Raw genomic sequence first — 11,656 nt, forward strand, 5'->3', positions numbered from 1 at the left:
TTTTCAAAGTTGTCTCTTGCTCCAAATTTGTTCTTGTGTGTGTAACCTTGGGGAATGAATTTATAGAGGCATGAAACATGAACAATGGGGAGGACCTGCCTTATGCATTCAATCAGCAACCTACTGCTTGCAGGGAACTGTACTTCAGCAGGGCATAACATTTTTGTAGCAATAGAACGCTGGACTTGGATTAGTTAGGGGAGCCTTGGGTTCAGATTCTGCCTTTAACCAGGCAGTTGATAGGTCTTAGGTTCTAGCTTCAGTTTTCTTCTGTGTAAAAGGGATAATAACAAGGTTGTTGTGAGGGGTGAGTAGAATGTTTTGTGAACTTTAGAGCCCTACACAAGTGCCTGTTATTAGTGTGTGGAATATAAGATTTTTTTTTCTTTTGGAAGGGGAGGGCAGGGCAATTGGGGCTAAGTGACTTGCCCAAGGTCACATGTTTAAGTGTCTGAGGTTGGATTTGAACTCAGGTCCTTCTGACTTCCAGGGTTGGTGCTCTATTCACTGTGCCACTTAGCCACCCCTAGATTTTTTTTTTTTTTTGCAGATGGAGAAACTCAGGTCCAGAAAAAAAGAATATTCTTAGACTGGCTCACCTTAGGAATAAAGTGGGTTGACACCTTGCCCACTTTGGGAGATGGTGAAGGGAGTTCTACTGTGTGCTCTAAGGTCACTCTGAAATCCAGCTCTTTTTACACTTGATTTACCATTGGATTGGACCTTGGAGGTGTTCTCGTCAATAAAGAGTGTTGAGGTACTGAACATACAAAGAGAAAAATGAAATTGTCCCTGTTCTCCAAGGGTATCTATTTTATTGTTTCCAGACCCTCCATTTTATAAAAGAAAATTGAGGCCCAGAGTGAAGTGACTTGTCCAGGGTCTCACAGCCTTTTGAAGTGGCGGGTTCACTAAGGGACACTTTTATGAATGTTATGAAGCTGTCTAAGCAAGCTCTTCTGAAAGAGCTTCAAGCCAGACCTCAGGGTAGTTGTGCCAGGTTAGCAGGCCCTTCCTCTAGCAGAGAGCTTGGAGCCTTGCAGACTGGAAGGCAGCTAGGTGACTCAGTGGACATTTTGCTGCGCCTGGAGTCAGAAAGATAAGAGATCGAATTCAGTCTAGATGCTAGCTATCTGTGTGACCCTGGTCAAGACATTTAACCTCTGTCTGCCTCAGTTTCCTCAACCATAAAATGGGGATCATAATAGAACCTCCCTCCCAGAGTTGTCCTGAGGGTCAAATGGGATATTTGTAAAGTGCTTAGCACAGTAGGCATTTAATAAATGCCCATTCTCTGCTCTGGAAGGAGAGTCTGGCTTTGGGGTCGGACTGCTTGACTGTTTATCTTGGGCATTTCCAGTGTTAATAAATGACTAGAGTCTGAAGTCCGAGAACAAAAGTCTTGCCCTGTGTAAACAGGGTAGGATCCTGGATTCATCCCCTAGTGACAAATAGGTTCTTTAAGTTTTGAATGGGAAGGAAAAGCAAAATATGTTACCATCACCCCTCCACACACCACTGCCTCCAATCAAAGGTCATGGTGACTGGCCATGCACAGTAGCCCCTAACAAAGCCAGCACAGGGGTGCTGCTTTGACCCCTTGGGCAGTGTGGTCCAGGCCCTGGCAGACAGGGAGGCATTGGGAGAAAGCTGGACAGGACAGCAGGCCTGGGCTAGCCTGCTGCTTACCTTGGCAAGTTAGCCCCCCCTCTCCAAGGGGAACATTCTCTAAGGGCCCTCCCAACTCTGACAATCCCCCTGTTCTAAGACCCCTCCCAGTTCTGACATCAGCTGTTCTCAGGCCCCTCCCAGCTCTGACATTACCTATTCTGACCCTGCACTTTTCAGTGTTCCCATGCTATGATTAGTGGTTAGAGTCTCTAAAGCTGAAATTCTTAACCTGAGGTCCATAAACATTTAAAAACTATTTTGTTGACTGTTTTGCATATATAATTGGTTTCCTTTGTAATCCTATGTCTGCCTTTAAAAATGCAAAAATTTAGGGGACCTCTAAATTATGCCATGATTAGATTGTTAGATTTGCTGTCAGGAATACCTGGGACCAAACCATGACTTAGATCCTAGCTGTTTGACTATGAACAAGTCCCTTAACCCCTCAGCCGCAGTTTCCTCGTCTGGAACCTGGGAGTAATAATAGCTCCTACCTCCCAGGGGTGTTGAGAAACCCAGATGAGATTGCATATTTAAAGAAGTTTATAAACCTTAGAAAGCCATAGAAATGCCAGCCAAGAAAAGCCTGCTTCTGGGAAGGAGTCCTCGGGCTCCAGATTGCGGAAGGGGACCATGGTACAGAAAATGTTGAGAAGCCCAGCCCTCACCCCTGGGACCAGAGGATACCACTTGACCATCTTGTGGCCTGTTGGGTATTATTGAGATTACACATTTCTAGCCCCCGTGTGCCAGGCATTGTGCTAAGTACTAGAGGGTATAAGAAAAGGCGGAAGACTGCTCTCAAGGATCCAATGGAGGAGATGACATGCAAACAAGCTATACTATACTATATGTACAACAAAACCTTGTCTACAAGCTGGACTGGAGATAACCAAAGAAGGAAAGCAGCGCAATTAAGGGCATCAGGGAACCTTCCTGTAGACAGTAGGAGTTTTCCTGAAAGTTGAGAAAGAAGCCAGATCTAGAGATAGGAACATAAAGTGGCCTGAGTCAGGAGACAGCACGTCTTGTGCAAGGAATCGTGTGGTGGTCAGGGTCGTTAAGTCACAGAGAATGGGGAGGGCCATTTAAGGTGTAAGAAGAAATGTAGGAGGGAGGCAGGTTGGGAAGGACTCTGAGTGCCCTTTAAATGTGATTTTTGTATTTGTTCCTGGAGGTGAAAGGGAGTCCCTGGAATTTATGGAATAGCAAGGTGACATGGTCAGACCTGGGCTTAGGAAGCTTAATTTGATAGCTGAGTGGATGATGGCAATGGGGAGAGATCTAGGCAGGCAGACCTACCAGAAATGAGCCCCTGCACTGTGCTTGATGGTGTCAGGGGAGAGGAGGCGGATGGGAGAGATGGTAGAAAGGTAACAAGTGATCTTGGCAAGAGATTGGATGTTGGTGGAAGGGGGTGGTGAGACTGAACAACCAAACCCGACGGCCAGGGTTCGAGTCTGGGGGACTGGGAAGATGATGGCCTCAACAGCAATGGGAAAGTTTTGGGGGGAGCGCTATTGAGTTCAGTTTGGGACATCTTGAGATGTCTATAGGACATCCAGTTTGAGATATCTGATAGGCAGCAGAGAAATTAGGATAAGTAGACCTGAGAATCAGCACAGAGAGCATTCAGATCGAATGTGACCACCAGATGAAATACTGTAATGGGAGAAGAGGCACCCACAGTTAGTGGCTGTGACCTGGACAAAGTTCCAGAAAAAGGAGACTGAGGAGGAAAAGCAGGAGAGAGCAGTGTCCCAAAGACCTAAAGAGAAGAGGAGTCCCAAGGGCAGCTAGATGGTGCAGTGGTTAGAGTGCACAGCCTAAAGTCAAATCCAGCTTCGTGACCCTGGGCAAAAATCACTTAACTTTGCCTCATCTGTAAAATGGGAATAGTAATAGCACCTGCCCCCTAGGGTTGTGAGGAGAGATGATGATTGCAAAAGGCTCATTGCACAGTGTGCCATAGAAATGTTAGCTGTTATTACCAAGGAGAAGAGAGTGATGGTGTCGACAGCTATGGAGAGTCAGGAGGATGAGAATGAAAGGCAGGCTGTTAATTTGGCCATGAAGAGATCATTGGGAACTCCAGAGTGAGTAACTTCAGGCAGACAAGCACACTGACTGGCCAGGGTGGCCATGACATTCTCCCCAGGCAGTCGTTTTAGCTGATGCTGACAATATTGGAATATTTCAGTGGTGTGAAATGGCAGAGCTCAGCACCAAGGTAATGATGGCAAGTAACAGCTCTCATTCACATGGCGCTACAAGGTTTAAAAAGCATTTCCCATGTTACGGATGCAGCCTAAGAGAGTAATTTACCCAGGATCACGCTGCTAGGAAGTTAGCTGGATTTGGAGTCATTGGAACTTGTGTGACACTAGGTAAGTCACTTCCCTCTCTGGGACTCAGTTTCCCCAACTGCAAAATGAGAGGGTTAGACTATGCCCTCTAAAGCTACTTCTTTCTCTAATAATATTAACTACCATAATATAGTGCTTTCAGGTTTCCAAAGCTCTTTATATGCTATTTTATTTGATCCTTAAAACATTCCTATGAGATACCCATTTTACAGATGAAGAAACTGAGGATGCAAGGGGTTAACTGACTTGCCGAGGGTCACATAGCTAGGAGGTGTTTAAGGCAGGATTCGGCCTCATGTCTTCCTGCCTCCAAATCCTGGATTCTATCCATTATACTAGGTGGCTGACTCTGGTAAGAATAATTAGTTAAAATAGAATTGCATAGGGCCTTGAATGCCAGGCTGAGAAGTTTGTATTTTATTTTCTCTAACATGTTGTCTTGGAAAGAATGTGGATTTGGAGCCAAAACACCGAGGTTTGAACCTCAGCTCGACTACTTACTTTAACAAAGATTCAGCCAACATTTAAATACCTACTAACACGCTAGGCCCTGCAGATACAAAGTCAATAAAGGAGCTAGGTAGTAGCTTTGTGTTTTCTTTCTGTGGGCTTCAGGTGAAGTGGACTAAATACTTTCTAAAGTTCCATGTTTGTAATTCTCAAAGGCCTGCAAAGCTCCTTGTCAGTCACCTTGTAAGAGATCCCCCACCCCCAACAGCTGGGTAAGAAGCAGAGGCTTGGGGGTGGCTAGGTGGCAAAATGAATAGAGCACTGGCCCTGGAGTCAGGAGGACCTGAGTTCAAATTCGACCTGGGACACGTGACACACTTACTAGCTGAGTGACCTTGGGCAAGTCACTTAACCCCAATTGCCCTGCCTTCCCAACTCCAAAAATAAAAATAAAAAAAGAAGCTGAGGCTTAGAAGGGTTAAACCATTGGTCCATTGGAAGCCAGCTAGTGAGTGTTGCAGAGGTGGACCTTGAGCCCTGGTCCTCCAGACACAACTGATGCTTCATCTAGGATGTGGTTCTGTGGATCTTCATTGATCTCCAGGCCTTGGGGAGACAGTGGAAGTCAGTCAAAATCACATATGAAACACCTACTAAGTATTCAAGATACAAAGAAAGATAAATCACAGTCCCAGTGCTTGAGGAACTCGAAGTCTAATGGGGGAGATAATAGGCCAACCAGCTTTTGGATAAAATAAGAGTATATCTGATAAGAATTGAGATCTGGGTCTGAAAGCTGCTATCATTACAGTGGTTTGGGGTGTGTGTGGGAGAATGAAAGAGGTGGTTGGGGCTTGGGATCAGTTCTTGGTATGTGTGGGCATAGCTTGGGAATGACCAGTGGTGCCAGGGGGCAGAGCTTGTTGGCTACTCTACAGCTACAAAGAACAATGATGCCAGAAATGACACTATTCATATCTGGGGGGGGGGGATGGGGATGGGCAGGTCAGAGTTCAGGCTGCTAGGATCCTTTAAGAGTAGATGTGAGAAAGAGTTGGAATATTTGTCTCCTTGCCCAGCAAGAGATTTCAGTTTTCCTGTCCTTGATGGTGCTAAAGGGTTAGCTGGACCAGGAGAATTCGTTCATTCGCTTGCAAACATTTATTACTAGTAAGGGTAGTCAACATATATATTATTATTACTGTTATATATAATATATGTATTACTAATGTGCTTGTTGACTATCATTACTTCTAATAGTAGATGTGTATATTGTGTATGTATGTACATATATGTGTATGTCTGTATGTGTATATTGTGTATGTGTGTACATATATGTGTATGTCTGTATGTGTATATGTGTGTATGTATGTACATATATGTGTATGTCTGTATGTGTATGTGTGTGTATGCACACACAATCATACTCAAATAGGGCATCTAGGTGGAGCAATGGATAGAATGCTGCTGCAGGAGTCAGGAAGGCCTGAGTTCAAATGTGACCTCAAACACTTAGTAGCTTTGTGACCTTAGTCAAGTCACTTAACCCTGTTTGCCTCAGTTTCCTCATCTGTAAAATGACAATACCACTCTAATATCTTTGCCAAGAAAACCCCAAATAGGGTCATGAAGAGTTGGACATGACTGAAACAACTAAAGAAGAACTACATGTGTGTCTGTGTGTACATAGACACACATATACACATATTCATATATGTATATATGATATGAAATACATGGGTACATTTATATCTATATATAGCAAAGCACAGGGTAGCCATTATCTCATTGGTTCTCACCACCACCCTATAAGGCAGTTATAATAGATACTGGCCCCTATTTCACCAGTAAAGACACTTTGCTCAGAAGTATAAAGTGAGTTGTCCAGGTAACATAACTGGCAAGTGTTAGAGGCAGCATTTAAACTCTGGTCTCCTGAGTTTATTTCTTTCTAGTAAACCCTGCAGCCTTACTAGAGATATGGACAGGGATAAGGATTGGCCCCTTGATTTCATCTTTATAGGGCAAAGGTATCAAACCTCTCAATGTAACAGATCAAAATAAATTAGGAAGCGTTTAACAAAATAGAAATACAATGCAACATAGATAATGCTAATTTGTGGTTTTCTAAGTCAGTATGCAGATCTATTTCTATTTGTGTTTGGTACCACTAAGTCTAAGGAACTTTGAGAGGAGAAAACCCTTCATCAGTGTAGGTCTCCACCCTCTCTTAAGCTCCTGGTCTTAGACAATTGCCTGATTTGCTCAGAGTTTAAATTATTGACAGACTCAGGGTATAATATTGTCCCCTAACTTTATATACGGGGATAATATTAACATGTAACATTCTCTTGGGGGTTATTAATACCTAACATCACCTACCTCACAGGGTCTGTACGTGTGTGAAGTTTGCATCAAACCTAGATCTTCCTCTGAAGCTATCTTGCCATCCCTGCTGGTGCCCACTGTTCTAGGCATTGCTCTAAGTAAGCACTGGGTTTCATTTAAAAACAAAAAAGGAATTAATATAATCTGTGCCTGCCCCATGAACCTTGTTATCTGACTGGAGTGATCCACAGATGGGTCTCATCCAGGTGAGACTGGGATAGGGCAAGGAGAGATCCAGAGTACACTGGGAAAATTTGAGGAAGAGTGAATCTATTAAACAGAGAAAGTCAGGAAAGGCTTCCTGTAGGGGATGGCCACCGGGGCTCAGCCTTGAAGTGAGAGGGGGCATCTAAAAGGCAGAGACAAGGAAGGGGGTCCATCAAAGACATGGGGGACAACATGTCATGTTTGGGGAACAAATAGCAGTGCAGTTACTTGGAACATAGAATGTGTAAAGGGGAGAAATGTGAATTAAGGCTGAAAAGGTGGGCTCAATTCTGATTATAGAAGGCCTTAAATAACAGGGTAAGGCATTTGTATTGTAAGCCCTTAGGCAATAGGGAACCAGTGAAGGTATTTGAGTAGGGCAGTGACATGGTCAGGTCTGTTTGGTTATGGAAGAAACTGGAGGTGGGAAGACCAATTTAGGAGGCTGTTAGAATAATGAAGATGAGGGGCAATGAGAGTTTAAACTTGAGTTATGGTATTACGAGTGGAGCAGAAAGGATGGCTGTGAGCTATACTGTCGCTATGGAATGGAAGGAATGTGGTGTGACTGGATGTGGAGGTGGGCTAGGGGTGAGAGAAGTGAAGAGCCAGACATTACAACATCTTAATCCTGAGTCACTGGAAGCATGGTGGTGCCCTCTGCAGAAGGGCATTTGGTGGGTGAAGGGCTGATTTGGGGGAGAAGATGCCAAATTCTGCTTGGACCATGTGAAATTTGACTATCAGGATCTGATAGAATGTCAGCTCCTTGAGGGCAGGGATTGTTTCATGTTCATCTTTGTTCCCAGCACATTCTCAGGTGGCACATAGTAGGTGCTTAATAAATGCTTGATGGTCAGTTGACTTCCATGCAAAAATGTTTGGCAGGCAGTTGGTGATGCTAGTACTCAGTGAGAGAGATTCAGGTAAGCTACAGACCTTTGGAAGTCATCTGCCTGGAGATTATTACTATTTAATTGATTCCTAGAGGCAGTTGGTAGCTTAGCAGATAGAGTACTGGGGCTTGGAATTAGGAAGACTTGAGTTCAAATCTAACCTCAGACACTTACTAGCTGTGTGACCTTGGGCAAGTCACTTCACCCGTTTGCCTCAGTTCCTCACCTGTAAAATGAACTGAAGAAGGAAATGGCAAAGCACTCCAATATTTTTTGCCAAGAAAACCCCAAATGGAGCCAAGAAAATTTGGACATGACTGAAAAGCCTGAACAACGGTGCTTAGTACCATGCTAGATGCAAGTTTATTGATTGATTAAACATTAATTGATTGATCAATAAGTAAATATTTACTAACCACCTACCATGTGCCAAGAAAACCAGAGACAGGGTAGCAAAGAATTGAACACCTCTGAAAAACAACAGAAATGTGCCCCGCACTGTCAACTGACAGCCAGCTTTTGTAGAGGTGTGAGGTCAGAAGCCAGCTTTTGGGGGTTGAGGAATGAATGGGGCATGAGGAAATGAAGTGGAGGGAGGAGGGAAGACAATGCTTTCTTTGGAGTTTAGCAGTAAATGGAGAGAGGATGATACTTTGAATGGACAGGTAGAACCAAGGGATTTTTTTTTAAGTATTATGGATCCCTGAGCATGTTTATAAGAAGCTAGAGAGGGACAGATTAAAGATGATGGGGGTGGGGGGGGAATATGAAACCGATGGGGACTCTTTTAAAGGAGACTAGAGGTGATATGGCTGAGGGCAAAAGGGATATGAAGACTGAATTTTCACAAAACAAACATAATTTGACCTATAAAGAATGGAGTAGTATCACCCTACCACAAGAACATTTTTCAGGTTTTTTATAATGAATACAAGTGTGTCTTACAACAGCTATGTTCCTGAAATAGAATGACTTTAAATTAATTACAGATCACTGAAGGAACCATTTTGTAAATCACATTGTTATAATGTAAAAGCTACTTTCTAATCTCATCTGTCCTAAGTTAAGACTTTCACTGTTAGTTTTTTTGGTTTGGGTTGTTTTTTTTTTTTTTTGCTTTTTGGAGGAGGGAAAGGCAGGGCGATTGGGGTTAAATGACTTGCCCAAGGTCACACAGATAGTTTTTGTGTTAAGTGTTTGAGGTCGGATTTGAACTCAGGTTCTCTTGACTCCAGGGCCGATGCTCTATTCAATGCACCACCTAACTGCCCCTTTTCACTATTAGTTTTGAGAAAATGAGATGTAATCTGGATCTCTTTAAAGACAAGAAAACAACCCACCAAATATGTGTGTGTTTATATATATAAATATATATAATATATGTAAAGAGATAGAAATGTAGCTATAGTTATATTCAACTGGGTCAAAAAATTTATATTGTCTCTTTTAAATAGTACGCTATTAATCTTTTACAACAATACTGTAACAAAGCACCAAAAATCTGGTAAAAAGAGGCAGATTGAAAATGATGAAGGGAAGGGAGAAAGAGAATATGAGAATTAAGGGGGTGGAGGCCAGCTCCAAAAGGAGCCTGGAGGTGAGTCAGTTAAGAGCACAAGAGGAAGGGTTAGCCTTCGTGAGGAGCACCACCATGGCCTAGGAGCCTGGAGAAAGGGAGACAGGGATCGGTGAAAGTGGAAGAGGGTAAAGGGAAGATGAGGCGGCTTGAGCTGGCCTCATGCTTCTGGAGAGTAGGAATTGGTCTCTACTGAGATATTGGGGAGTGAGATTAGAGTTGGGGAATTGGGACAGCAGCTATGGAGGTGGATCATGGGCTCATAGATTGAGGACCGGGAGAGACCTTAGAGGTAGTCATCTGGTTCAGCACTCTCATTTTACTGAGGAGGAAATATGAGGTGTGTAGTGGTACAGTGACTTGCTCAGCGTCATAGAGCTAGGAAGTATCTGAGACAGGATTGGAACTCTGGTGTTCCTGCCTCCATGGCCAGCACTTTATCCATAGCATTTCATTTATTTTTAATTTATTCGCACTAAGTGCGAGGAACTGTCCAGTGAAGGGCTGGACAGAATAATAGAAAAACCAGACAGTCCCTGCCATTGGGGAGTGCTCATTCTTGTGGGAGACCATGGCTGGTATGTGGCAGTGTTAAGCCACAAGTCAGCTGGAAAGATGCCAAGGCCTCTGGTGCCAAGAATTTCCTTTTCTGGGTCTTCAAACACACGACTATGGCACATTCAGGACCAGTGTCTGAGCTGGGTGACTTCCCGGGATGATGGCTGCAGGGACCAGGCTAGAAGCCTGGCTGTTCCCAAGGCTCTTGGCCTCCAGGTCCTGGACTGTTTTTATCAGAGGCAGAGAGGCCTTGGTGGTCAATGGTGGGAGGTGGTTTGACTGGGTAAAATTTCTAGGTTAATAACTGAGAGATAAGAGGTCCACACAGGGCAGGGAGCTTAGGTGAAGTCATATAGTATAGTTCTTAGATGTGTGTCAGTTCTCAACTGCAGGGTTTGGGGCCTTCCTCTCTTAATTATCTCCTATTTCTCCCATTTATACTTTGCACATAGCTGTGTGCATGTTGTCTGTCCTGTTAAGACTGTAAGCTCCTTGAGGGTAGGGATGTTTTGGTTTTTTTGCCCTTTTTTGTATCGCCAGCACTTGGTACGTCTGACAGATTGACTCAGCAATGATAGAAATTGAGAAGACAGAGGTTAGAGATTACCAGGATGTAACGGGGTCATGAAGTATGGCTAAGTGAAGAGAGGGTTGGATTTGGATCCAGAAGACCTGGGCTCAGATCTTGTCCTAGAATCTCAGGCAAATCATATAAATACCTCAGTTTTATCTGTAAGATGAGGGAGTTGGTGTGGGTGGTCTTCAAGACTCCTTCCCACCGGAGCTCTCTGATGCCACGAACTACCTGTGATCCTCGGAATTTACCTGTACGGAAAGCTCTTTTCCTTTCTGAGTCTCAGTTTTCTCACCTGTAAAATGAGGACATTGAATTCAACAATCCCAAGGTCCCTTTCAGCTCTAAGTGTATTTCCATGGATAGGATTGAAGCAGAGGAAAAGATGAGGTGGTAGCTTCTTCCACCCCCTGCCACCTGCTAGCCATGACCATTTGACCTCCCTGCTTTTTCAGGGCCTATTCAAAAGACAGTGAAAGCAGCTGGTTCCGATCTCTCTTTGTCCACAAAGTGGATCCCCGGAAGGATGCCCATTCCACCCTCCTGTCAAAGAAGGAGACCAGCAACCTATACAAGATTCAATGTGAGTGTCTTCCCCTCCCCTCCCTTCCTCTCTTCCCTCTCTCCCTCCCTCCCCCTCCCCTCCCTTCTTTTCTCTCTCTCCTCATCTTTTTCCTTCTCTTTATTTTCCCTCCCTATTGGAGCTTCCTAGGTTCCCTTTCCAGGTAACAGGTAGAACCTTTAGACTTGACTTGGACGGAGGAATAAAATAAGATGTTATTTTGTTAGGCGTCTGACACATGTCTCTTATGTCGCTGAGAAGCAGCCCAATCAGTATATTAACTCCTGGCCTTGGAGTTGGGAGGATATGAGGTTGAAATCCTGCCTGACCTATACTGATTGTGTGACCCTGGTCAAGTCACTTCCAGGCAGCTCTCTAGGACTGTGAGTAATCACTTGATACCAGTGG

General features: G+C 44.0%; 1 protein-coding gene across 1 annotated transcript in view; it reads left to right on the top strand.

Moving 5' to 3' along the window:
- The window catches only part of NIPSNAP1 (nipsnap homolog 1), a 41,593-nt gene that overhangs the window by 6,919 nt on the left and 23,018 nt on the right, over positions 1-11,656 (top strand). Inside the window, exon 2 of the mRNA XM_069081738.1 lies at positions 11,142-11,269. Coding sequence (XP_068937839.1) covers positions 11,142-11,269 — 128 coding nt within the window. The remainder of the gene's footprint in view (positions 1-11,141; positions 11,270-11,656) is intronic.

The sequence above is a fragment of the Petaurus breviceps genome, unplaced genomic scaffold (genome assembly GCF_028583685.1).
Source record: "Petaurus breviceps papuanus isolate PSGF00001 unplaced genomic scaffold, PetGlider_PUasm1.0 99, whole genome shotgun sequence".
Classification (NCBI taxonomy): domain Eukaryota; kingdom Metazoa; phylum Chordata; class Mammalia; order Diprotodontia; family Petauridae; genus Petaurus; species Petaurus breviceps.